At 44.7% G+C, this 25,527-nt stretch overlaps 1 protein-coding gene across 1 annotated transcript in view; it reads left to right on the forward strand.

Annotated features, from left to right (window-relative positions):
- The window catches only part of ITPR1 (inositol 1,4,5-trisphosphate receptor type 1), a 354,215-nt gene that overhangs the window by 275,864 nt on the left and 52,824 nt on the right, over window positions 1–25,527 (forward strand). The window contains exons 47-52 of the mRNA XM_054245889.2: window positions 6,249–6,449; window positions 7,956–8,066; window positions 10,235–10,330; window positions 13,286–13,405; window positions 14,458–14,562; window positions 18,461–18,653. Of these exons, the coding sequence (XP_054101864.2) occupies window positions 6,249–6,449; window positions 7,956–8,066; window positions 10,235–10,330; window positions 13,286–13,405; window positions 14,458–14,562; window positions 18,461–18,653 (826 nt within the window). The remainder of the gene's footprint in view (window positions 1–6,248; window positions 6,450–7,955; window positions 8,067–10,234; window positions 10,331–13,285; window positions 13,406–14,457; window positions 14,563–18,460; window positions 18,654–25,527) is intronic.

Consider the following 25,527-nt stretch of genomic DNA (forward strand, 5'->3'; position numbering starts at 1 on the left):
TTCCATGGTGTATATGTGCCACATTTTCCCAGTCAAGTCTATCATTGATGGGCATTTGGGTTGATTCCAGGTCTTTGCTATTGTAAACAGTGCTGCAGTGAACATTCGTGTGCATGTGTCCTTATAGTAGAACGATTTATAATCCTTTGGATATATACCCAGTAATGGGATTGCTGGGTCAAATGGAATTTCTATTTCTAGGTCCTTGAGGAATCGCCACACTGTCTTCCACAATGGTTGAACTAATTTACACTCCCACCAACAGTGTAAAAGTGTTCCTATTTCTCCACATCCTCTCCAGTATCTGTTGTCTCCAGATTTTTTACCATCTCCAGATGGTATCTCAATGTAGTTTTGATTTGCATTTCTCTAATGACCAGTGATGATGAGCATTTTTTCATATGTTTGTTGGCCTCATGTATATCTTCTTTTGTAAAGTGTCTGTTCATATCCTTTTCCCACTTTTGAATGGGCTTGTTTGTTTTTTTCTTGTAAATCTGTTTTAGTTCTTTGTAGATTCTGGATATCAGCCCTTTGTCAGATGGGTAAACTGCGAAAATTTTTTCCCATTCTGTTGGTTGCCGATTCACTCTAATGACTGTTTCTTTTGCTGTGCAGAAGCTGTGGAGTTTAATTAGGTCCCATTTGTCTATTTTGGCTTTTGTTGACAATGCTTTTGGTGTTTTGGTCATGAAGTCCTTGGCTACTCCTATGTCCTGAATGGTTTTGCCTAGATTTTCTTCTAGGGTTTTTATGGTGTTAAGTCTTATGTTTAAGACTTTAATCCATCTGAAGTTAATTTTAGTGTAAGGTGTCAGGAAGGGGTCCAGTTTCTGCTTTCCGCACATAGCTAGCCAGTTTTCCCAACACCATTTATTAAACAGGGAATCCTTTCCCCCTTGCTTGTTTTTGTCAGGTTTATCCAAGATTGTATAGTTGTAGATAATGTTGTGTTGCCTCTGATGCCTCTGTTCTGTTCCATTGGTCTATATCTCTGTTTTGGTACCAGTATCATGCTGTTTTGATTACTGTAGCCTTGTAGTGTAGTTTGAAGTCTGGTAGTGTGATGCCTCCTGCTGTGTTCTTTTTACTTAGAATTGACTTGGCTATGCGGGCTCTCTTTTGGTTCCATATGAAGTTTAAGGTAGTTTTTTCCAGTTCTGTGAAGAAGGTCATTGGTAGCTTGATGGGGATAGCGTTGAATCTGTAAATTACTTTGGGCAGTATGGCCATTTTCACGATATTGATTCTTCCTAACCATGAACATGGAATGTCTCTCCATCTGTTTGTGTCCTCCCTTATTTCGTTGAGCAGTGGTTTGTAGTTCTCCTTGAAGAGGTCCTTTACGTTCCTTGTTAGATGTATTCCTAGGTATTTTATTCTCTTTGTAGCAATTGTGAATGGCAGTTTGTTCTTGATTTGGCTCTCTTTAAGTCTGTTATTGATGTAGAGGAATGCTTGTGATTTTTGCACATTGATTTTGTATCCTGAGACTTTGCTGAATTTGCTTATCAGTTTCAGGAGATTTTGGGCTGAGAGGATGGGGTCTTCTAGATATACTATCATGTCGTCTGCAAATAGAGACAATTTGGCTTCCACCTTTCCTATTTGAATACCCTTTATTTCTTTTTCTTGCCTGATTTCTCTGGCTGTTTGAATTTTCAATCAGATTGAAGACCCTGAAATTTGAAAAAGCATATCAGATCTGAGGTAATCACCTGATCAGCTCTGACCCATATTGGAAAGTGAAGGAATTTCACACAAACCCCACTGTTGGCCAGGTTGGACCCACAGTACCATGTGGTTTGCATGCTAGTGGGGCCACTCCAGATGAGGTTGGGTTCTTGCTTTTCCTTGGTGCCTGGCCCATTTCAGCCACTGTTGCTTCCTACTTGATCCCTGTCACCATCTGAGTGTGGGATCTCAACTGTCAGTTTCCTTGGTTTTCTTGTCAGTTGCTCATACTTTCCTCTTGTGGGCTTAGAACACCTCAGCCCTAGATTTTCTTGCCAGGACTGTGCAGTCCAGTTGGGTGGAGCAAAGCACTTATGTCCCAAAGGCTCAGGGTCTGGTTACCATCTCACTGGTCTGGTTACCAGCCAGTAAGATGGTAACCTCTATCTGAAGGCCACTGTGTCCCTGACACTGTCCACACTTCCACTTCCATACCCCACTGCTAGTAACAGGGGAGACAGGCAGAGGGGGAGTGAGTGACCCACAGAGGACTAAGCCTGAGCAGCTCAGCTTGGCATCTCTGTGGATGGGAATGGGAGCACCTCAATGCTGGGGACTGTTTCTGGGCAGAGCATGGTGATCAGTGCCCTGTACTATCCCCCTTTGCAGGTGTCACTGGTCTCTGCCAGCCTTGGGCTCCACAGGGGAAGTAGGTTGAAATGATGCCCAGGCATGTGTGTGTCATTTAATTAATATCAGTGAATCCCTGCTCTGTGCCCAACACCCATGGTGACAGGACCTCACCCCTCCTTTCACAGAGCTGAGTCTAAGATAGTAGCCACTCAAGCTGAGTGGAACCAACCTTTCCTTAGAGGAGAGGACCTAACCCAGTGCAGGTCCCGGAAGGCCACTCAGAGGAGCTGGCATCTGCTGAGTTTTGAGCTTATGAAACCCAAGACTGCCTGGAGTAGAATTCCTGCATGAGTGGCGGAGGGGCACTGCTAGTGTTCCCGAGCTTGGCTCTGGTGGCACAGGCTGGCTCTGCCTTCCTTCTCTCCCTGACCTTCCCTCCTTCGCCCACACACCCACTTCCTTCCACGGTGAAATTGGACTAAGGCTTTAATTGCACAGGTTCATCATTTCTTGTTTGGAAGTCTTCAGAGTTTTAGTTTCAGTTTAAGTCTTCAGACCTTAGCTTTTTGCAGAATTCTCCTTTGAGTCAATGCCCTGAGAACCCCATGGACACAAGTACCTTTTAATGAAATCCTTCCAAAACTTGGTTCTCCAGTGCATTGCTCTGTGGGAAAGAGTGCCATGGAATGTTAGGGTGTATAGTATATTTTAACATTTCTAACATTTTTTTAAAAAAAGACCTAGCAGCATAGTATTTGAAAGTATCATACAGATAATCGGATTCACTGTTTTTAAACTTTTTTGCAAGGGGCCACAGAATCCTTTGTTTGAATAACTTATGCAGAGATATACTAAATACAGCAGAGGAGAGCAAAGCTTCTCTGTTCAGATTGGAAACTAGAGCGCTCCCTCACCTACGAGACCCCTGGGATGGCGGGGAGGAACTGTAGAGACTCCCCAGGGTTCTGCAGCGCCCAGTTAGAAGCCCATGATCTGGACCAGTGGTTCACAAGGTTGGAAGTTAGAATCATCCTTAAAAACTCCTGCAAAGTCAGATTCTCAGGTGGTGACTTGCTCCAATGAAATTACTGTGTGTAGAAATCTGCTTCTCCAAAGAGTGATTTTAAGCAGGACTCAGCCACTCTGAGTGCCATTCTGTGGCAATAACCTGGAACAGAGGGTGGGTCACTGGGCCAGGGTTTCCTCGTGGATCGGAGGGAAGGAGAAGGCATTCCCATAAGGAGAGAGTGTTCGGCTTCCTGGTGCAAAGCAGCTCAGTCAGTGCAGAGGGAGAAGGAATCCAACCTTTTGCAGCGGCACCCTCTGGGCTTGTGCCCGGAGTTGCTTGTCATATTTATACCTTAACTTTCCTGTTGGTAAATGTTCAGAAGAGATAAAGTCACCAAGTCTCACTTTGCCAAACAGGCAGTTGCTGCTTTAAGCAAGCCTTTTTTATAGGGGTCAAAAGTGTGATGGGGAAACCGCTCTTCAGTCAGTTGGCGTGTGTCTGGGGCCCCTCTCCCGAGAAGCTGGCTTTGCTCTTCCCCTGGGTTAATGAATGCAGGTCCTGATCTCTTTCCACCAAAGTCTGCCTAAGCACACACTTGAAGTCCTCCATTTCCTTAATCCACCCATCTCAACTTGGTCCCAGGCCCTCCAAGGAAGACCACAAAAAGAGCAAGATTTCTCTAGCCTCAACAAGGCAGGGTGGTGCATGCTGAAGGCGACTTCTCTTCTCTTAGAGAAAATGGATCTCAGTCACGGAGAGAGAGATTCCATCCAAACACTCTGAAAGCCTTGAGAGGTGGAATAGGCTTCCAGGAATGGGCAGCCACTGTCTATATGGGGAGTTTCAAACATGTGGGCCCAGCTAGCCTTGAGGACTTTCCGGTCCTCTGCCCTCCATTCATTTTATTTAATTCAGATTATTTCAACCAGTGTTGACAAAGCACGTGGTAGGCGCCAGTCCCTGTGCCAGCTGTTGGGCACCCAGCACTGTCAGCGTGGTCCTTGGTAAGCTGATCGGCCCCTCTCGACACACGTCACAGGGGTGAGGAGAGCTGGGAGGGGCAATGTGTGGTGCTCCCATCTCACTGGAGTGGGGCTCAGGGGTTGGAAGAGCTTCCTAGAAGTGACTTTAGACCACATCCTGAAGGAAGAGGAGTCTTTTGGGGTGGAGGCTCTGAGAGCGACAGGCGGGGGCATTGCCTGGTGGGAGCCTGGAGGCCAGGCAGAGAATGAGGAGTGCTTGAAGAGCGAGAGGAGTTTATTGGGAGTGGTAACAGATGGGCCAGGAGAGCCTTGCTGTGAATTTCAGCCATGGGCAGCCAGGCCCTCTCCAGAGTTGTCCCAAACACTCCTCCACCGCCCCTGCACAGAGAGCGGCTGAGCCAAGCCCTCAAACAGGTAATATCTTCCCTGAGGAGCTAGAGCAAGGCAGAAATGGCTGTGAAATCCTCCTCTGGTTTCCCTTAGAAAAACACTCAGCCCACACAGTCCCAAATCATCTGTTCTCCCTCCACCTCCCACCTGGACCTGAACTTGTTATGGAGCAAAAGGGATTTGGGTTAAGTTGTAGCGGGGAGAAAAGAGGTGGTTAGTTTGGCGATGAGTCAAGTATTGAACTTGGTTACCAGCTCTTAACCTGTGCATTTACAAATGTTTTAATTATACAGGGAATGTGTAGATATATTCTTATTAGAAAGACTCAAATGAAAATAAGTATTTAGTTCTCAGAGTTGCCTTTCATCCATAGAGAACTGGTTGTTGGTTTAGACTGTATCGTCGAGTCCTTTTTCTATATATTCGAATGGGAACATTTGTTACATATTAATCTATATGCCTTTTTAAAAAAAACTTGACAGTGTGTCCTAGAGATCTTTCCATATTGGCACATATGGATCTACTCAGTGTTTCTAATTTATAATATTGAATGATACAGACATACTGCAACTTAATTACTTCTGTTGATGTGCAGTTAGGTTGTTTCCAGTTCTTCACTGTCACAAACAGTACTATAGTGAACATCCAATATATACTTTGTGAGTATAAGTGAATACTTCATAGAAGTGGAAATTACTGAGGCAAAGATCATGTCCATTTTATCTTTTTTGTATTGCCCTTTTTTTACAGTAAGCGTGTCGCTTTTGTAACTGAGAGAAAGAACATACACAGTTAATTTTTGCTTCTTTTTAAGAACAGATTACTGAAGTCTCTGACAAAAATCTCCTCATTACAATTCTCTATTTCCCAAGTTGGTTGAATGTGGCTTTTTAAATTTTGTTGAGGATGTGTCTTGCTCCTTCTGTGTCTCCTGTTCACATTTGGAGTTCACCTGGAGAATACCTGCTCAGGCACGCACGCGTGCACACACACACACACACACACATATTTACTCACTCTCACTCCTTCCCTTAATAATGGAAATGGCCAAACAAGGTAATCCAGGTTCCCTGCGCATGGCACTGAGAGTAAGCCAGCCCATCACACCCCCATTTTATGGTGAACCATCCCCAGTGCAGGGCTCCGGGCATTCAGCACTCAGACCACACTGTCATCTTTAAACAAAACCACTGCCCTTGGAAGTGTCAGATCCCTCTGAACTTAACACCTCATGGAAGCTGGAGTGGGCAGGAGTGAGGAAGGGGTGAGAAGTGAATGGAGAAATGAGGACTCAGAAAGATTATCGGAGTCAACTGCACTGCATTCCATATACTGACTCCTTGGAGAGAAGACTGCAGTGTTGAGGGCCACTGCCATAGACCAAGTCCCTGGGTTTACCGTCATGGTGGTGCGGGGCACACCTGACTTCCATGCTGTCCCATGCAGCATCTCTCTGTATAATTACCAGCCTTTCAGAGGGCATCAATATGGCGGGATGAATGACGTTTCCCTCTTTCCTCTGCCTTTGCTCCCCGGACCTGGGGACTTCCCAATTGCAGAACTTCCTCCGTTGCCAAAATAATAAGACCAACTACAATTTGGTATGTGAGACCCTGCAGTTTCTGGACTGTATTTGTGGAAGCACAACTGGAGGCCTTGGACTTCTGGGCTTGTATATCAATGAAAAGAACGTGGCACTTATCAACCAAACCCTGGAAAGTCTGACGGAATACTGTCAAGGACCTTGCCATGAGAACCAGGTAATTAAATTTCTATTTTGGGATGGGGCGGGGGAAGAAGTGTCCCATTTTGGAAATGTTGACAGAGACTTGTTCAGAAATCATGAAGCCTGTGCCTTTTGGCCTAGGGAGTCGGGAGGACTGGAGGCCATTTTCTAGCAGTTGAGAAATAGCCATAGTGTTTCACACTTGAGAACTTGCCTAATGAAGGGCATTGGAGGGGCATCCGTGGTCTCTTTGCTTGGCTATGTTTGGCTTCATTTGATTTGGTTCGAATGTCCAACTGTATCACTTGATTTCTAGGAGTAGGCAATAAAGTGAGAGTGAAATGAGAACCAAGAGATAGCGATCTGTTTTAAATACTAGGGGATTCCAAAGAGTGGCTACTTGAAGGGGGTTTAAGCCTAGCTAGAGAGGAGAAAATTACTGTACATGGGACTGCTTGAAAGTAATATAAGGACATTTATAGTTGAGATGTAAACTTCATGGACATTCGGGGAAAAGAAAGACAAGAGTCTTGACTTTGGTCTCTCACGGAAGTATATTTTGAGAGTACAACTCAATAACTTCTTGTCTTGAGTAGAGTCATTGCTTATACATGCCATCTTAAGAATTTTGTGAGTTTTTGCATTGGTGCTAGGATGAGTATGATTTTTAACCCCAAATTACAGCGTCAGCCTGGCTGGAGAGGAATGGCCAAGGCTTCCAATGGTCAGTGCTAACCCCAGCAGCCAGGGAAGGTGACTTGTGTGACTTGGGCAGCCAGGCCCTTCATTCAGAGGAGAACGGTTTATGAGAGACAACTCATTGTCTATTAAAAACCTGGTCTCAAGTTGTCTGTGAATGTGAGGATAGCATTTTGTGAGATGCACTTTCTTCTCCCGGTTCCCTCATGAAGCAGATGGTGTAGTCCTAGTTAAAATGAAAAGGAACAAAAAAATACAACAGGCTCGGGGAAAGGCTTTATTTGACATCGAAGTGAATTTCCTTATTACCTCAAGTTTGCTTCTCTGCCAAATAGAGGTCTGTTGAAAGGAACAGATCGAAGTGGATTGTGCTGCAAACAGAGATGTTACCTGGGGGCAGATGATTAATTTTGATATTGTGTGCATTAAACAGGAAACTTGCTTTCCAAGCTTAAGCCTTAAGCTAAAGTACAAAATACAAAAAGAGAGAATGGAACACACCTTGAAAGGGGAAAAAGGGTTCAGAACCCAGTATCAGTCATACACCATAATTTCCTTTAAGAACAAAAGCCGACTGTGCTGCATGATTTGGATTAGACACAACCAATTTATCAGTTACAGTGCATGGGGACTTTCCTACTGTTTACTGTTAATTCTGAAACTAGAGATTTTCATCTGTCTTTTATTCTTACCACTTTCTCACGGAAAATTTGCAGCTCTCCCCTAGAGACATTACTGGGAGTGGTAAGCATTGTGTTGAAATAGCAGTTCAGCCTGTTGGCCTTTGACGTCTGATTTATGACCAGTGTTTGTGTAAATGTCTGTGTGTGTCTTTGCTCAGAACTGCATAGCCACCCATGAATCCAATGGCATTGACATCATCACAGCCCTGATCCTCAATGATATCAATCCTTTGGGAAAGAAGAGGATGGACCTTGTGTTAGAACTGAAGGCAAGTAGGAATAAATGCGAAAGACAGTTGTTTGGAAATAGTCACTTTGTGTTTTGCCTTGGCACATGCACATGGTCAATTAGTCATGAGACTAAATATTACAGATAGTTCTTTTAAACTAAATGAATGGCCCAAGTTGCTAGTTTTGACTACGATGCAGAACTTCATCCTTTCTCTTCCACATAAGGGTCTCATGAGAAGATAGGAGCTTCTTAACTGTTAGGTCACACAGAATGAAGATTCCCCTGCTCAAAGCTGAGAAACATATTCCAGCAGCATCAGGTATTGAACGTCTTGGTTCTGAAAGTCACAAACAGGGAAACGAAGGAAACACCATTCCCTCTATGGCTTCTGATTTTTCCCCATTCAAGGGAAAAGGGCCAGTTGAAGAATAGTATAACTAAGCCTATCTAGGACAAAAAAAAAAAAAAAAAAAAAAAAAAAAAAACCCAAACGTCTATTTTTACTTAATCAAAGGAATACATTTTCCTCTTCTGTCACTGATTTAGCAGAAGGGTGGTTAATAATGTTGGTTTAAAATAAAGAAAATTACACAGACCAAAAATGTGCCTGTAGGCCTCTGTAGAGTTTCTCTGAATTGTGTACAAATGTGGAATTGCAGGTGACTGACGTGAAAGCCCCGCCGATGTTCAGACTCCCTATTACTCAAATAGCTTAACAGAGTGAAAATTGTGACTTCTAGGTGCTAAGCCTGCAGCGTTTCGAAGCTGGCCTTTTGGAAAGCTGAGAAACTGATATACTGTTCCTGATGTTGACTTCTTAAGTATACCCATTAAACCCTCCTTTCTATGTAGGGGTTCCAAAGTTTCTCTGATAATCCCATGATTCAGTTTTAACAATTGAACTTGCAAACCTCAGGTTTCTAAAGCACATTTCAAAACATGTTAGCCTTTCTGGACACATTTCCTTTTTAACTGCTCCATGTCAGGGCATGTTGAGATTTGTCCTCTATCTGCCCATCCGCAGCAGCGAGCACTTCATCATTATCATGAAAGAGCCTAGAACTACAGGGTTTTGGCTGAAAGGCTGAGGTGTATTTATTCCATGAAGGATGCCATAGGAAAGGTCATTAGGGAAGATGTGAACGCAGAAACCTGTGGGAATGGCAGTTATTTTTTCTTTACTGTTTAGAACTGAGAGTTCACACTAATAGTCGATTTGGGTATATGGCTTAAATGGACTTTTTCCTGCTATTTTTAACTCCTTTTGACAAATTGTGTTTTAGAATGAATTTGAACATCATTCAAGCTTGTGTACCTGCCTACCATTTATCAGAAAGTCCAAAATAAACAGAAGTTCATTTGCTCCTGGCCAGCATTTCAGTGACTTTTTCAACTAATCCAGTGATCTATTATGGATGATTATAGGAATATGTGCCCTGTGACAGCACAATACCCTGACTCAACTGCTGTGACCTAAGCTAGGGGAAGATATAAGGCCTTTCCCACTGTCCAAAAAAAACACCCCGCCAACTTTCAAGTCATGTACATAAAGAAGCATACAAATTGTCATAGACCCAGGGCCTCAAATGAAGTCAAGCCAAGAAGTACAGGATGTGGGGTGCAAACATGGGTATTTTTGATGTGATGGGAAATTATGGCTTGGCCTGCATACAGTGTTCCTTTGGGTCACATTTCCTAACAGTGTCAGATGTACTCATTATATTAGGGGTTATGAGAGCTAATAGAAATGTTTTAAGACAGGGAAGAATTGCCTTTATTACCTGTCATCTCTGGCCTGCAAGGCCAAATCACAGTTTGTCACCACACCTGCCCTGAAGGCAGCAGGGGCCTACGTAGTAGCAGCTTCTTCCCGACCACTGTCACCATGAGGGTGAGAATGTATCCATAAGCACCGACATGTAAATTCCCAGTTTCTGCTAGAATTTGTACTAGCTAACATTAGGACATAACATACCCACCCTAATAAATACGTGCCTCTTTGTCCCAAATCAGATTCTGCGCACTTATCTGGGGTCTGAAGGGACACGTTTTCTGCCTGGTAGAGATGGCTGTTGATGTACTTGACCCAGGGCTTCCTCGTGGGGTGAAATGTTCATCTGTTTAGCCAGGATGCCTCCCATATGTCAGTTGCAGGGCCCCCAAGTAACCCCTCTACATTTCCTCTCCCTTTGTTTCTCCAATTAGAACAATGCCTCGAAGTTGCTTTTGGCCATCATGGAAAGCAGGCACGACAGTGAAAACGCAGAGAGGATCCTTTATAACATGAGGCCCAAGGAACTGGTGAGTCAGGTGACCGATCTGACAGCAGCACCGAGGAGCATTAAAACGATATTTGGGACGGAGCAGGGGATCTGCTTCCTGGAGCTTTCTTGAAAGTTCCCAAAGTCAGAAGTATAAAGGGAACATTTAATTTAGGCCTCTGACTGCGTAGAAAAGTGAAATATTTTGGTTGATGCAGAAGTAATTGCGGTTTTTGCCATTACTTTCAATGGTAAAAGTAATCAGAGTTTTGCCATTGAAAGTAATGGCAAAAAAAAGTGATTACTTTTGCACCAACCTGTATGACATTGTATACACGCTATTTTACCCTCTCCTTTTGGCACGATCCACATGGAGAAACGTCCCTCCTTGCTTTTCCCTCACTGGGGACAGTGTGGTTACAGAAGCTAGCAGACCTGAATTCAAGTTCATAGCTCTGCCTGTTTTGCTGTGTTACCTTAGGCAGCCACCTGGACCTCTCTGAGCTGCACTTCCCTGATCTGTGAAAGGGTGATAATAATAATGTTACCTAGTCTAGAGGGCTGCTTTGAAGACTAGGTCAGAAGATTCATGTCAGGCCCTAGGACAGTGCCCAGCACCTGATACACCCTTAGTGAACGGAAGTTCCTTTTCCTCTCTTTCCTCATTTGCTGCTGGTATTTGAGCCATATCTTTGTCCAGTGCTGAAGAATTCATGTCTCTTCCTGGTGCCAAGAGTCTGGGCTACAGAAGTGTTTTTTGGTTGCTGTTGTTTGTTCCTTTCTGTTGTTGTTGTTTCTTTTAAAGAAAACATGACCTGGTTTATTTTTGAGGGGTGATAGTCATAATTGGCCGTGACTCCAGGTTGGGAGAGTGTTGCAGAGTGTGAGACGAGCAGCTATCAGAGACGGTGACATGAGTTGAGGGCACAGCTCTCTATTTGGACTTTTTTCCATGCAAATAAACTGTAACTGACAGACTTAAATGAGGGCACCAAAACATTTCTGCCTCCCGGTGACCTGAAAGTACACTTGGGGGCCAGGCAGAAGTCTCTTTATGTACTCTTTTAAATAAAGTTGAGAGCAGCCCAGTTCTTTGATCTCTGAGGTCAGGGAGTGAGTTCTCAGACTGAGGTGGAAGGCCTCTCTCAGTTTACATAACAAGCTTATATAACTGGGGGTCACTGGGGAGGTGAGGCTTGTCGTTCTTGAGTAGGGATGGAATGACTATGCAGGGACCCCATTCCACTTCCCAGGATCAAGAACATGCTCAGCTCTCTTACGTGTCTCAGGTGGGGAAAATGTCAACACCCAGGACTGTGGCTGCCACTGGCTCCTGGGCATACCCCTGGTGGTTGGAGAACATCATTCTGGCTCATAGGAAGAGTCAGGCTTCCTGGAACAAACACTGCTCTAAGAATCCAAATAGAACACGTGTGTTCATGTGTGTGTGCATACATACGTGTGTATGCTCCAGCCCCCAAATCAGGTGCAACATGTTGTCTCTTCGATTTGGTATTCAGGAAAACTAGCAAGGGAATGAGCTCAGGGAGGCTGGCTCTCTTGTCTACAACATTATTTCCAGGGTCTGACTTGGTGTCACTACTGAAATGTGTGGACTTTGGTATTGGATAATGACAAATAATTCAGGGGAATGACCTTGTGACAATGGGGGAGGCAGAAATGCCCTCTGAATCATCAAAGAAGATGATTAATTTTTAGTACAAATTAGAAATTGAAGGTATTTTCCTCCTCTTCCTTGAATGATTCAGTCTTGAATGTTGTGTTTGATAAATGTTGGCCACACCCTCCATTTTCCTGGGCATTGCAGAGGGTACTAGGGGAAAGATTCATTCACATACGAGCAGACCTAGTCCCTGTTCTCAAGAAACTGAGACAGAAACTTGAGGGAATGGTAAGACAGGTACAGAAATGCTCTGAGCAATGTGCTCAAACTGTGAGATGAGCCAAGCGCATGGTCCTCTGAGGGCCCAGTCATGCAGCTGTGAAGAATAATAGGGCCAAGTTCATGTCTCAGCTCACTAGCTGTGACTTTAGGAGTGTCCTTTTATCTCCTTGATTCTGTTTCCTCATCCACTAAAAAAAATAAATAAATGAGATAGGTGCAGTAGCTCACACCTGTAATTGCAGCACTTTGGAAGGCTGAGGTGGGGAGGAAGTCCAGGAGTTCAAGACCAGCCCGGGCAACATAGTGAGACCCTGCGTTTACAAAAAATAAAGCATTAGCCAGGTATGGTGGTGCACACCTGTAGTTCCAGCTACTTGGGAGGATGAGGCAGGGGGATTACTTGAGCCTGGGAGGTCAAGGCTACAGTGAGCCATGATTGCACCACTGCACTCCTGCCTGGGTGACAGAGTAAGACCCTATCTCAAAAAAACAAAAAGGGGAGAATCTTGAATACCTTATAAATGTTTGTAAGCATTAAATTTTTTGAAAGAGTATTAAACTCCTAGACACAGCCCTTGGCACATAGTAAGTACTCAGTCGGTAATACTGGTTCATGCTGTTGTTTTCATTTCAGAAAATAGTTTCACCAGCTATTCCTAAATGTGAATAGATTTCTTATTAAGTTTTCACGAAATGGCAAAGGGTTGGGAGTGGGGAGAGTTGGTGGGAGGGAATGCGGAGATAGGAAAAGTCTGGCTTCCAGCCTACCCTGGTATCATATTTTATCGTTTCAAGGCACTTGAAAGCCATTGCTCCCTTCCAAAGAAGAAGGGCATTAACCAGGCACAGCATGTGTCTCGGTCTAAGTAGAGTGAATGAGTGTCATTTCTCGTGACAGGAGAGGAAGATTGGTGTGGACTGCCTGCGCCAGTGCTGTGAGGGATTCTGAGGCTGTGTCCAAGCCTGATAGGAGAGAGTGCTGAGCAGCCTCTGCCCTGAGCGGGGAGACAGCCAGTGTGGGTGCTGTCCGCCAGTCCTGTGCAGGTCTTGCTTGAAACAAGAGTTTTGCTTTCTTGGTTCTTCTTGCAGGTGGAAGTGATCAAGAAAGCCTACATGCAAGGTGAAGTGGAATTTGAGGATGGAGAAAATGGTGAGGATGGAGCATCCCCCAGGAATGTGGGGCACAACATCTACATATTAGCTCATCAGGTATGAGCTCTCCTGTGCCTCCTCCAGACGCTGCTTCCCTACAGGTCCAAAATTCCAAGCTGGAGGGTGCCAGTGTCACTTTTCCTGTATTACTTTAACCTAGGACTGTCTGTACTCATGAGACTGTGGCTTACAGGTGCTGTGGCAACCTGACCCAATGCACAGAGTTCCAGGACATTTCAGTTTTTCCAGGGATAGGGTCATGTCGTTGGAAATCCCCATGTTTCCTAAAAGCATTCACCCCCAAGCAGTGACACTTGGATGGTTTATGACTGTCTGGAGACAGTTGAAAGGAGTCTTAGGCTTTTGTAAATATTGATGATCCTGTCTTAACAATCTAAAGAAATAAACTTCAGCTTCCTAGTGTATTGGATTTAGAAATCTGTGGGAACTTGTCCTTTTGTTTCCCTTTTTGGGGATAGGCAATACTTTATGCCCTGGCACCAAAATGCCATGTTTCATAATTCTCTTTCTAAGCGGCTGGGTGTTTGAAGAGACTCTCTTTTTGGATGCTGAGGTGCCTTGAGCTTTTGGTAGGTAGGGGCAGGCTGTAACCCTACTGGAGCCTTGTGTTTCCTGTCCTTTTCACCTCTTTTAAACTCAGGTATGGGAACCAAACACACAACATTGATGATATTGGGCCCGAGGGTGGTGGGACCCTGCTACTACACATTGGCTAAAGAATTTCAAACAGTCTCCTGCCCCTTTTCCCTTCCATGACCACATCTGCCACTGAGAAGGTTTCTGAACATTCTGAATGGAGGCTCCCTGGGCTACACAGAAAACCCCGTCTCCCTCCTTCCTGGCTAATGATATTGGGGGCAAGTGGAACCACATGTGGGCATGAGCGTTCCATGCTATTCTACCAAGCTCCCAAAACAGCGCCTGTGTACAGTGCGCCTTGATGGGATGGAGCAAGCCTTGTGGCACCTTTGCCCTTCAGCTTGCTGCTGGTTATTATGCATTTTTTAATACCCAGCATTAGAAAGGAGCTTCTGTGTTCCCATTGTGAAGAGACACAAACCGCCTGAATCTCTGTCCCTGTGTTCTAGTTGGCCCGGCATAACAAAGAACTTCAGAGCATGCTGAAACCTGGTGGCCAAGTGGATGGAGATGAAGCCCTGGAGTTTTATGCCAAGCACACAGCACAGATAGAGGTAAAAGCTGAGTAAACTCAGGGTGCGGGGCTGTGTTAAGGTTATTAGTGTGTGACATTCTGCTCTGGGGCTGGCATGCATTCATTCATCTGAGCAATAGAAATGTGAGTGTGTACTGTGTACTAGGTCCTGGGCTGGGTGCTGGACATCCCAGCATGGCCAGGACAGTCATTATTGCTCCTTGTGGTCCAGTGGGGAAGAGGACACTAGTACCCTCTCATTCATCACAAATTCACAAGGACAGGTGGGAGGCATCATAAGAAAGTCTGGCAGAGAGACCTGCTGGAGTGGTGGTCACAGAGGCCTGTTCTGAAGAATTGGCATCTAAACCCAGACCCTGAAGAACAGAGGGATGAAACAGGCAGAGACTAGCAGGAGGAGCTTTTCAGACATGGGGAACAATGGCAAGCAAAAGCCCAGAGGTGGGAAGATTCTGGGTGATCTGGAGGGGCTAAGCAAGGCCTCAAGGCTCAGGGCCAGAGTTCAGTGCAGAGGGAGATCCGGAGGGAAAGGCTGGTGGCCCTGATCTTTCAGAATCCTGTCAGCCATCTTATGAGAAGTCTGGGCTGCACCCCCAGAGCAATGGGGAACCATTGGAGAGTTTTTCCCAGGAAGGCATTATGTGTTTAAAAAAAAAACTGTCATGTGGCTGGGTGCAGTGGCTCATACCTGTAATACCAGCACTTTGGGAGGTCGAGCGGGGCAGGTCACTTGAGGTCAGGAGTTTGAGACGAGCCTGGCCAACATGACAAAACCCCAAAAATTACCCAGGCATGGTGGCACACACCTGTTATTCCAGCTACTCAGAAAGTTGAGGCACAAGAATGGCTTGGGCCTAGGAGGCAGAGCTTGCAGTAAGCCGAGATAGCACCATTACACTCTAGCCTGGAAGACAGAGTGAGACTCCGTCTCAAAAAAAAAAAAAAGTCATGATGCATTGTGAGTGTGGAGACGGCCATAATGTGAAAGGGGAGACTCCACCTAATCTAGAGAATGCTAAAAGTACAGAAGCAGGTGCTGAGCAGCCATAAGTTAGAAAGAAGAAAAGCTGAAGCCGCACGTGTTGCTGTTATATTGAAAATGTGACTTGAGTTATTTCAATAACGCTTTACAATTTTCTCTGGGGGAAAGAAAGAAAACAAAGCCTCTGCAAAGTCAGTGATATATCTCCATTTTGCAAATGGGGTGTTATGAAATAAGGCTCAGAGAGGCTGTGTCACTTGTCCAACCACCAGTGGCAGAGCTGGAATTTTCATACTGGTCTGTCTGGTCGCTGGGCCTGTGGGTGCATTTGTACCTGCCCTGTCTTTTAGTGTCCAAGAGAACACAGACTTCTCTCTATAGGCTTTGGGCAGGAAGGAATAATGCACTTTGTTTTGCTAATGAGGAAATGCACAAGTTCAATATCAGTGTTGGAACAAAGATTTTAAAGAACGGAGAAACTCTTTTCGGCAATATGAAATGTTCGTGATGGAGACTTTTCAAGAATGTGTTCTGACCTGGTGTCTCAGGTCTCTGGGCTATCCTAATAAAACACATCATTTCATGATTAGCCAACCATGCCAGCATATGTGAGCAAATATCCTTGATTTATCATGAATACCTAGGAGCTTGGCCAAAAGGCCAGCTCTGTCCTCTAGAGCCCTTAAAAGGCAAGCTTTAGGTGTCTGTGATACAGAATTTCAGAGGAGAAAAGGACCTTAAAGATTATCTCATTGAGCTCCATGGCTCACTGGGGAGAAGGCTGAAACTTGATTAAGAGGTGTGAACAAGGTCACCTAGCTGTTTAGGGGTGGTAGAAGGACTAGAATATGTTCTCCTGACTCCAAATTCTAAATCTACTGAGAAAGAGGTATGAACAGACCTTAAATGGTAAAGAGAAGTGGCCAGGCATGCCATAGCTCTCAAATCCCGCCCTTGGCTACCCATCTCTTCAGCTTTCCCTAAGGAGTGATCAGTGCAAAGCCAGGGACACTTTGTTACAGCATGGGGCTTTCCATGCAGACCCAGTGTCTTCACTCCTGTGAATTAGGCTGGGTAGCCCTGTAGTCTGGAACTTAGTTCTTGCCAGGAGGCCTCCTTGTTTACTCCTTTTCCTCCTGGACGCAGACGCACACCTCAGATCATCTTCCTTCAGTGGAAGGAAGCACTTGTCCATTGCCCACTTGATCATGTGAAGCAGGCAGACTCTTGATAGCAGGAGATGACAGAGGTGATCCCAGACTCTTGTGTACACCAAGATTGCTGGGGGCGCTGCTTGTGTGCAGGTTCTGGTAACTGACCCCTACACCACAATTCCAGTTAAATGGGGTTGGGTAACTAGCCTGATCTCCACGTAGATTTGGGAACCACTTGTCTAAAAACCACACTCCCCAGAATTTACGGAGGCAGGACTGTGGAAACCTGTCTCACCTCTATGAGAGTTTCCCACTACAACTTGACCTGAGTTACCTCTCTTGCTGTATCAGGGAACAAAGGTTTTGGGAGAGCTAGAACCAGCTCTTCTTATAGAACATGTTGTATCCTCACCTGACACACTGGGGCCTCACCTGCCTTTTCCAGCCTCTGAGAAAGAAGAAGAAAGAGAGACTTGTGCCTCTACTGTACTGTAACCCATAGCCCTTTGAAATTACTACCTCCCAGGACTGTGACACAATCTAGTGTGCTAGAATTTGAACAATCCAGACCAGAGTACCTCCTCTCTGGGGACGGAGTGAGTCTAGGAAGGGCATGGAGGAAACTTGCAAGGTGTCCACCCCTGGGGCCCAAACACAGCCAGCATAAAGAACAGTGAGTGCTGTCCTAGAGTTAAATAGGCATGTTGGTTCATGTACATTTAGATGCTTTGACAAGAGGTAGGAGGTCATTGCAACTGGAAATAACCAAAGATCTCTTTTTAAAGTTCCCATCTAGGAAAAATAACCCAGTGTTACTATCTGAGAAAGTGTCTTAGGTGAGGTTTACACCACTGCTTAGAAGTGTGCTCTCTGCAATGATAGTCACTAGCCATGTATGGCTATTTAAATACAATTAAATAAAATTAAATATTCTGCCTCACAGTTGCACTAGCCACACATGTTAGTATAGTAGGCACCACATGTGACTAGTGGCTGTCCTGTGGATAGGACAGACAAAGAACCATTCCATCATTACACAAAGTTCTAGGGACAGTACCAGCCTTATGTGAATAGGTATGCAAAACAGAGTAAATCGATTCAGATAAAAGTTGGTCACATTAAAAATTAATGGCAGAGGTTGCAGTGAGCTGAGATTGCACCACTACACCCCAATGTGGTCAACAAAACGAGACTGTGTCAAAAAAAAAAAAAATAATGGGTTGAGCACCATCTTGGATTAGATAAAAAATAAAAATCAGGCTGGGCATGGTGGCTCACCCCTGTAATCCCAGCATTTTGGGAGGCTGAGGTAAGCAGATAAGCTGGGGTCAGGAGTTTGAGACCAGCCTGGTCAACATAGTAAAAACCCTGTCGATACTAAAAAAAAAAAAAAAAAATTAGTCAGGCACAGTGGCATGTGCCTATAGTCCGAGCTACTCAGGAGGCTGATGCAGGAGAATCGCTTAAACCCAGGAGGCAGAGGTTGCAGTGAGCTGAGATCATGCCACTACACTTCAGCCTGGGCAACAGAGTGAGAATCTGTCTCAAAAAATAAAATAAAATAAATAAATAAAATAATGGGTCTGAAGTTAGAAAAATACTCTTCCAGGGTTACCCAAACTATTTTTTATATAAATCTGAGACACACAGCCCAGTCTGGGGTTATAAGATCAGAGCTCATATTACACTCAATCTTCACCAACGAATCTACCACCAGTAGCAAATTGTCTTAGTAAAAATTTTCGAAGATGAATTTAATCTCATCTACTTTTTCATCCTAGATTGTCAGATTAGACCGAACAATGGAACAGATTGTCTTTCCCGTGCCCAGCATCTGTGAATTCCTAACCAAGGAGTCAAAACTACGAATTTACTACACTACAGAGAGAGATGAACAAGGCAGCAAAATCAACGATTTCTTCCTGCGGTCCGAAGACCTGTTCAATGAAATGAATTGGCAGAAGAAACTGAGAGGTGGGCTCCAATGCATCCGCAACAGCACAGAGAGACACAGTTCTGGGATTTCACCAACTGGGGCTTGATGGTGCATTTATTTCTAAGCAGGAGCAAGGCTGGTATCATTTGTGATACTTTGTACCTCTGATCACCAGGAAGTCATAACCACTTTTGTACCTGATCAGTGGGCTCCAGCCAAAGTGTGGTTAATTCCCCTGAAAAGGTTTCCTTCATCAGCATTTGAGTTGATTTGATTGGGAAGCTCCGTGGAAGACTTTTTGAATGCCTCTTTTGGTATCTCTTCTAGAAAGTAAAAAGAAAGGGGGAAAGGCCAGGCCCTTGAGCTCACAGGCTGGTTCACTTGAGCAGGACATTCAGATTCTTGCTGGTCATTTGCTAGCACACCTGCTCCAGAGACTCTGGCATTTTCCCTTTTATGGGGTAGCTCAGATTTTAGACTAAATTGTTTTACAGGTAGTGGAATCATTTGCCACATAAGATGCATCGTTGCTCACCAGCAAGTCCCATTGGGTATCCCAGCTGGTCAGGTGGAAATTACTAATCTGAAACACATTCATAGGGCTTCCCCAGAGGGCTTCTCTCTTCCTGGTTTTCACTGGGGTTTTAATGTGATCTTTTAGTACCAGCCTTACGCTTGGTGATGGCTGTTGAGACCAACTTAAAAAGGACCATGCTTTATTTCTATCTGTTCATGAGGAGCCAGATTTTTTATTTGAAACGCTGGATTCCAGCTATAGTTGTGATGTGTTGACCTCTTTCTGAGGGGTGGGGCTGGGGGTAGAAAAGCCATGTTGGAGGTCAGTTTCCCAGAGCTTTTGTCTTCTCTGTGACGCTGCCAGTCTGAGCAGGTATGGACCAGCCCTGTCTGTATGTTTTTTCTTCCCTTTTCTCCTACGTCCCTGCATCCCTAAGTTAGGCTAACATCAGAGAAGGTGGTGCAAGAAGGTTTGCCCAAAGGTCCCATTCCCACCTCACCTCCACCCCACTCTATCTTGCTCATCTCTAAGGGGCACCTCCCTGTGTAGCACTTTGAAACATTACAAAAAGTCTGGCTAGGCCAAATCTACCCCTCAGCCAGTTGCATGCCTAGTGTCTGACCAAGGGGTCAGGGGACCATTAGCAGACCAGCCTGCGTACCCTTCGTGGTATGGACCTCAGGAGACATAGGTGCAATTCTACCTGGTATCAGAGTATCCTCATAGCCTACTGTAGATTGCTCAGAAACTTTTCCAGCTCTAGCATCTTCATGAACATGGAAACTTTTACACGGCACAATGCTTGGGCAATAAGAGGAAATATGATACCATTTCTCACCAAAAAGGTAGACATAGACCCTACCCATTTCATCCTCATTTTTTTAAGCTATTATTTCACATAGGAAAAAAACTCATCTGTTGCTTTTGCCCTTCACTGGGGTATTCCATCATTCTAGCTGTAGGGAATAATTCTGAGTTTGTTTTGTGGGTTTTTGTGTGTGTGTGTGTGATGGTGTCTTGCTCTGTCACCCATGCTGGAGTGCAGTAGTGTGATCTTGGCTCACTGCAACTTCCACCTCCCAGGTTCAAGCGATTGTCCTGCCTCAAACTCCTGAGTAGCTGGAATTACAGATGCATGCCTCCATGCCTGGCTAATATTTGTATTTTTAGTAGAGATGGGGTTTCACCACGTTGGCCAGGCTGGTCTTGAGCTCCTGACCTTGTTATCTACCCACCTCGGCCTCCCAAAGTGCTAGGATTACAGGCATGAGCCATTGGACCCAGCCAGTCCTGAGTTGTTGTATCTAAGCCTCCATAATAGTTAATAAGCTGTAATTTAACCGTTATCAGCATATGTGCCTGTGAAATTGGTCAGACACATACACTGGTACATTCATTCTCTCCATGTTGTTTTACAGAATGTTTATATCTAATGTATTAATTTACAGGTTCTCCAAAAGGCTTATTTTGGAAATGACAAAAAGGTTTTCACCTTTTATGGTGAGATGAGATACCTCCTAGTCCCTCTTTCTCAGATATTGTCTCCAGCCTGGAATAGTAGAAGGACCCTCAACCCCAAAGAGTGGGGAATCTGAGTTCTAGTCCATTTCTGCCTCCCACAGGCTCTGTGGCCCTGGGACAAAGGGCTTAACTGCTCCCAGACTCTCACCTATGAAGTGAGGGATTAAGATGACCTAATTGATTGGTTGTAGAGTGGTCATTATTCCAAGACTTATGTTACATTTTAGCTAATACCGTCCTTATTTCAGTCATTCTTTTTTTTGAAAAACAGTTGTCATTTCAGTGAAGCTTAAGCACAACAGTAGTTGTCAGCCAAAAGATTTTAATTGGCTTCAAAACTATCCGCTGGTAAGAGAGAAATTGAAAATAATAACTGAATTAACCATGATTTGCACACTTAGGGAGGGAGAAATGTACTCATTAGAAATACAATTGAAATGAAATGCATTTTCCCCTCTAAGTAGCTTATATCTCTTCTAATAAGTCTGCAGAATCAGTTTTTTCAGGCTCATTCATTTAGCTGTTTTACCTTTTCCTGAATGTATCTCAGAGAATCATCTGTTCTTCGGTATATCTGAAGCTAGGACTCCGACATGTAGCAAGGTCATCTGTCTAAGACTGATGGGCCTTAGTATTTTCTTCTGCAAGATTAAAATACACAATCGCTCTGCACTTCAGAAACTCTCTTCCCTGCTTTATTTACACAAGAACACACACATACTCTTCATTGCACTGACATCCTCTCTCTCACCATCCCTCTCTGGCATCTTTTCCTGAAGATCCTATCCCCAGTGAAGTGAAAACTTTGGGCTAGGAAAATGAGAAGAGAGAGAAAGAGGAAATCGAGGCAGAGTTGAATATGCCGACCAGCTTTCTTACATGGGGTTTTCCTGTGTGGTTAGCCCACTCAGCAGTGTATATGGAGTCCCAGCCTTCCAGCAAAGCCCCATTTGTCTAAAGCAAACAAACAGAAAACAAGGAAAGAATGTTACCAAGAGATGGCCTGGGCTGCATTATTTACATTGCCTGCCAATCCAGGATGACAGTGCTCTTTGAGATAAGGTAGCAGGTATATTGATTCAACCAACTTGTAGCCCCTGCCAAGTAGAAAACATGCAGTAAGGCAGCGGTCCCCAACCTTTATGGCAGCAGAGACTGGTTTTTGGAAGACAATTTTTCCACAGATTAGGGGTTATGGGGAATGAGGGATGGTTTGGGGATGAAACTGTTCCACCTGAGATCATCAAGCATTAGTTAGATTTTCATAAGGAGTGTGCAACCTACTAGATCCCTTACATCCTCCGTTCACAGTAGGGTTTGCACTCCTATGAGAATCTTAGGCCCTTGCTGATATGACAGGCAGAGCCCAGGCGGTAATGCTCGCTTACTGCTCACCTTCTGCTGTACAGCCCGGTTCCTAACATGCTGTGGGCCAGCAGTGATCTGCAGCCCCAGGGTTGGGGACCCCTGCTATAAGGTACAGTGAGGAATTCAACAGTGTGCAAACTCTGACTCCTCCTGGGGGCACTTACTGTCTGAAGTGGGCAGACAACAACGGCATATTTTTAAGTGGCTGCGATACCAAGCTGTTGGTGAACCAAGCTGTAATCAAGCATTGACACATCATGGAAGTACAAGAAAGGAAGGCTTCAGAGAAAAGGTAGGATCTGAGTAGCATCTAGAAAGATCCGTAGGACTTGTATAGACACAGCCTGAAAGAATGGGAGAAGGGGAGATGGATTTGTTTCCCATTGCTGCTACGGTGAATTACAACTAAGCTTGAAGCTTACAAAAACACACATTGATAATCTTACATTTCTGGAGGTCAGAAGTCTGAAAAGGTTCTTGCTGGGCTAATACCAAGGTGTTGATAGGGCTGTGTTCCCTCTGAAGGCTCTATCCTTTTCCAGCTGCTAGAGGCTGGCTGTGGCCCTCTGCCCCTCCCTCCACCTTCGAAGCAGCATTGTCCAGTAGAGCATTTCTCATGCTGCACCACTGTGGCTCTGATCCTCCTGTTCCCTCTCACTCTCTCACTTACACAGACACTTGTAACCACATTGGACCCACCCACATAATCCAAAGCAATCTCCCCATCTCACATCCTTAACCTAATTATACCTGCAAAGCCCCTTTTGCCAGGTTAATGTAGCACATTCACAGGTTCTAATGATTCACATGTCAACATGTTTGGTGAGGTACATTATTTTGCCTGCCACAGAAGGTAGGTTAGTTGCTTTTTATTGCTGTATAACTGACTGCCCTAGCATGTTGTGACTTAAAACAATAACTTTTTATTTTCTCCCAGTTTCTTGGGCTCAGAAACTTGGGAGTGGCTCCTCTGGATGGTTCTGGCTCAGGTCTTTCATTAGGTTGTAGCCAGGATGTCAGCCAGAGCTGCCTTCATCTGAAGGCTTAAGTGGACCTGGAGGGTCCACTCCTTGGTGCTCTTAAATGGCTGTTGGCAGGAGGCCTCAATTCCCCTCCACATGGACCTCTCCACAGGTCTGCTTCAGCATCCTCATGACATGGCAGGTGATTTCCTCAGAGCAAATTATTGGTGAGAGAGAGAAAGTGTGGAGAGCCAGAGGAAGAAGAGGAGGAGGAAGCCACAGTGCTTTTATTATCACCTAGTCTCGGAAGGCATGAACCAGTAGTTTCACTCTACTCTTATTTATTAGTAGCAAGTTGCTCAGTCCAGCCCATACTCAAGTGGAAAGGAAGTTAAGGTGTACAACTTGAAGGAAGGAGGATCAAATAATTCACGAACATATTTTTAAATTGACACGAAGGGAGTATGCAGAGGCTGGAGAAAATGAGGTGTGTTCGGGAATGACCAGTGGATTGGAATACAAAGGCAGCATATATGGGGAAGGAGAGTGGGAGCAGAGTCTGGAAAGGTAGATGGGAATGTAGTTCCATGTACTGCAGGAAATTAAAGATACTGCATGTCATGGTAGGTCTCTAAGTATCTTCTTGCACCTGGATAATTACCTAGTTGATTTAAAGGACTGAATGTTTGCTCAGATTATAAACAACACTACAACTTAAGTAGAATGTTAGCCTTATAAAAATAATATTTATTTTATGAACTATCTGCCATAGTTGAAAACAGTTTATTATAATCGTATTAGCATATCCTGCAGTGGACACACTCACATTTGATACTGAGCACTCCCTCTGAAGCGAATGCTGGCTTACACAGGCCATCGCTGAGCTTTGCCAGATCCTTTTTCCCCCCAACTTTGTTTTATGAGCTTTTTATACACATACTAGTGTGGAGAGGATATTACAGGTTCCCACGTATCCATCACTCAGCTTCAGCAATTATCAGCTCTTTGCCATTCATCTCTTCTGTCCTCTTCTGGAGTTTACATATCCAGATCAGAAATGGGCTTCAGTCCCAGAAGAAGCACAATAGCTGTTGTTTCTAGAGCAGATAAATGTCTCAGCTTTAATTTGCTTCAGCAGTGTACAAAAAAAGTACATTGCTACCTAGTGGTTGACTGGCTTCTGGCTGGCTACCCCAGTGAATTGTCACATGGGTCAGTTATTTTTATCCCTGTCACTGACCCCATGGGTAACAAGATCTCTACTGCTTTTGCCCTGTGCTGAGCCTCAGTTTTCCTCATTTGTACAATGAGGGATTTTGAACTAGATGATTGCTCATGGCTCTAAAACTCTATAGTTTGGAAACATTGACTGTTACCAAGTGCAAACATGACACAGGCAATTAATAAATTACCCAGGGCTCTATTTAATTGTACCGTAATTTTATTTTGGTTGGAATCTCCCAAAGGCTTGGCTGCTGCTTAAAGCATTATTACAGGGCCATTGGATTTGTCATTGGCTGCTGTCCCAAAGTTGCATGATGACTTCATTGGGAAAAAGAAATATACGATAGAGATCCATTCTCATGTACTCCATGCTTTTCTCTGGAGGGGGATGATGTGGAATGCAACTGTCTTTTAGAAACTTTGCTTTTGACATGGATGCTGAAATTATGCCTACTATGTCTCTTTCGGAGCCTCACCCTAAGTGTAAAGCACTATTGAAAAAGAGTTCAGGGAAAAAGGAGGCTCCTCTGTACCCAAGTGTGGCCACAGGTTTGTTGTTCTAAGACTGAGAATGCCCAACCAGTGTGGGATAACCTGTGGGCAATGGTGGATTAAGGTGGCAGCAATGTCCAAAGTGTCTCTGTCTCTTACCCCTTCGTGATGGCTTTGCTGCCACATCCTTTCTCTGCCATAGCCCTGGAGATGAGAACTCTGCCGCTGATCACCAGGTCAGCAACTCGTACCCTTCGCTTCCCTGTCCTCAGGAATGACCATCCAACTTCAGGGAAATGGCAGATGACTCAGTCTCAGGAAAGGAATTGTTGCCTTGGTTTTAGGCACTGGCGCATTAGTTGAGCATGTTGAGCCAGAGAGGAATGTGGAAATGATACCAGCCCTAGTCTGGGGCCCAGCTGGGCTGACTTCCCCGCTCTCTGCAGTGCCCTGCACTTCTGAAAAGCTAGTTGAATTCTTGGGTCTCTCCCGGCATCTCATCTGGTCCTGGAGCCCTGGGGGAACCAAGGACTCAACGTGTGAACTCTGGATAACCCCCAGATTCTGTAACTGATGGTGCTGACTGGGGCATGCAGGGTTTATAGATGCTCCAACTTTTCTCTTTTTCCTCTCTTCTTACTCCACCCCCAATACATCTTCTGTTCCAGTAAGTACTCCACACAGAAATAAACCAATCTGATGTCATTAAGTACCAAGTCCAAAACAAACGATCATTTCTACTGTTGTGGTAAAAACCGGGAACAAAAGTGGACTTGTGGGGCAGGGTGGGCGGAAGGGCCACATTGGGTCCCTGGCATTCCGGCTCGG

The sequence above is a fragment of the Callithrix jacchus genome, chromosome 15 (genome assembly GCF_049354715.1).
Source record: "Callithrix jacchus isolate 240 chromosome 15, calJac240_pri, whole genome shotgun sequence".
Taxonomy (NCBI): domain Eukaryota; kingdom Metazoa; phylum Chordata; class Mammalia; order Primates; family Cebidae; genus Callithrix; species Callithrix jacchus.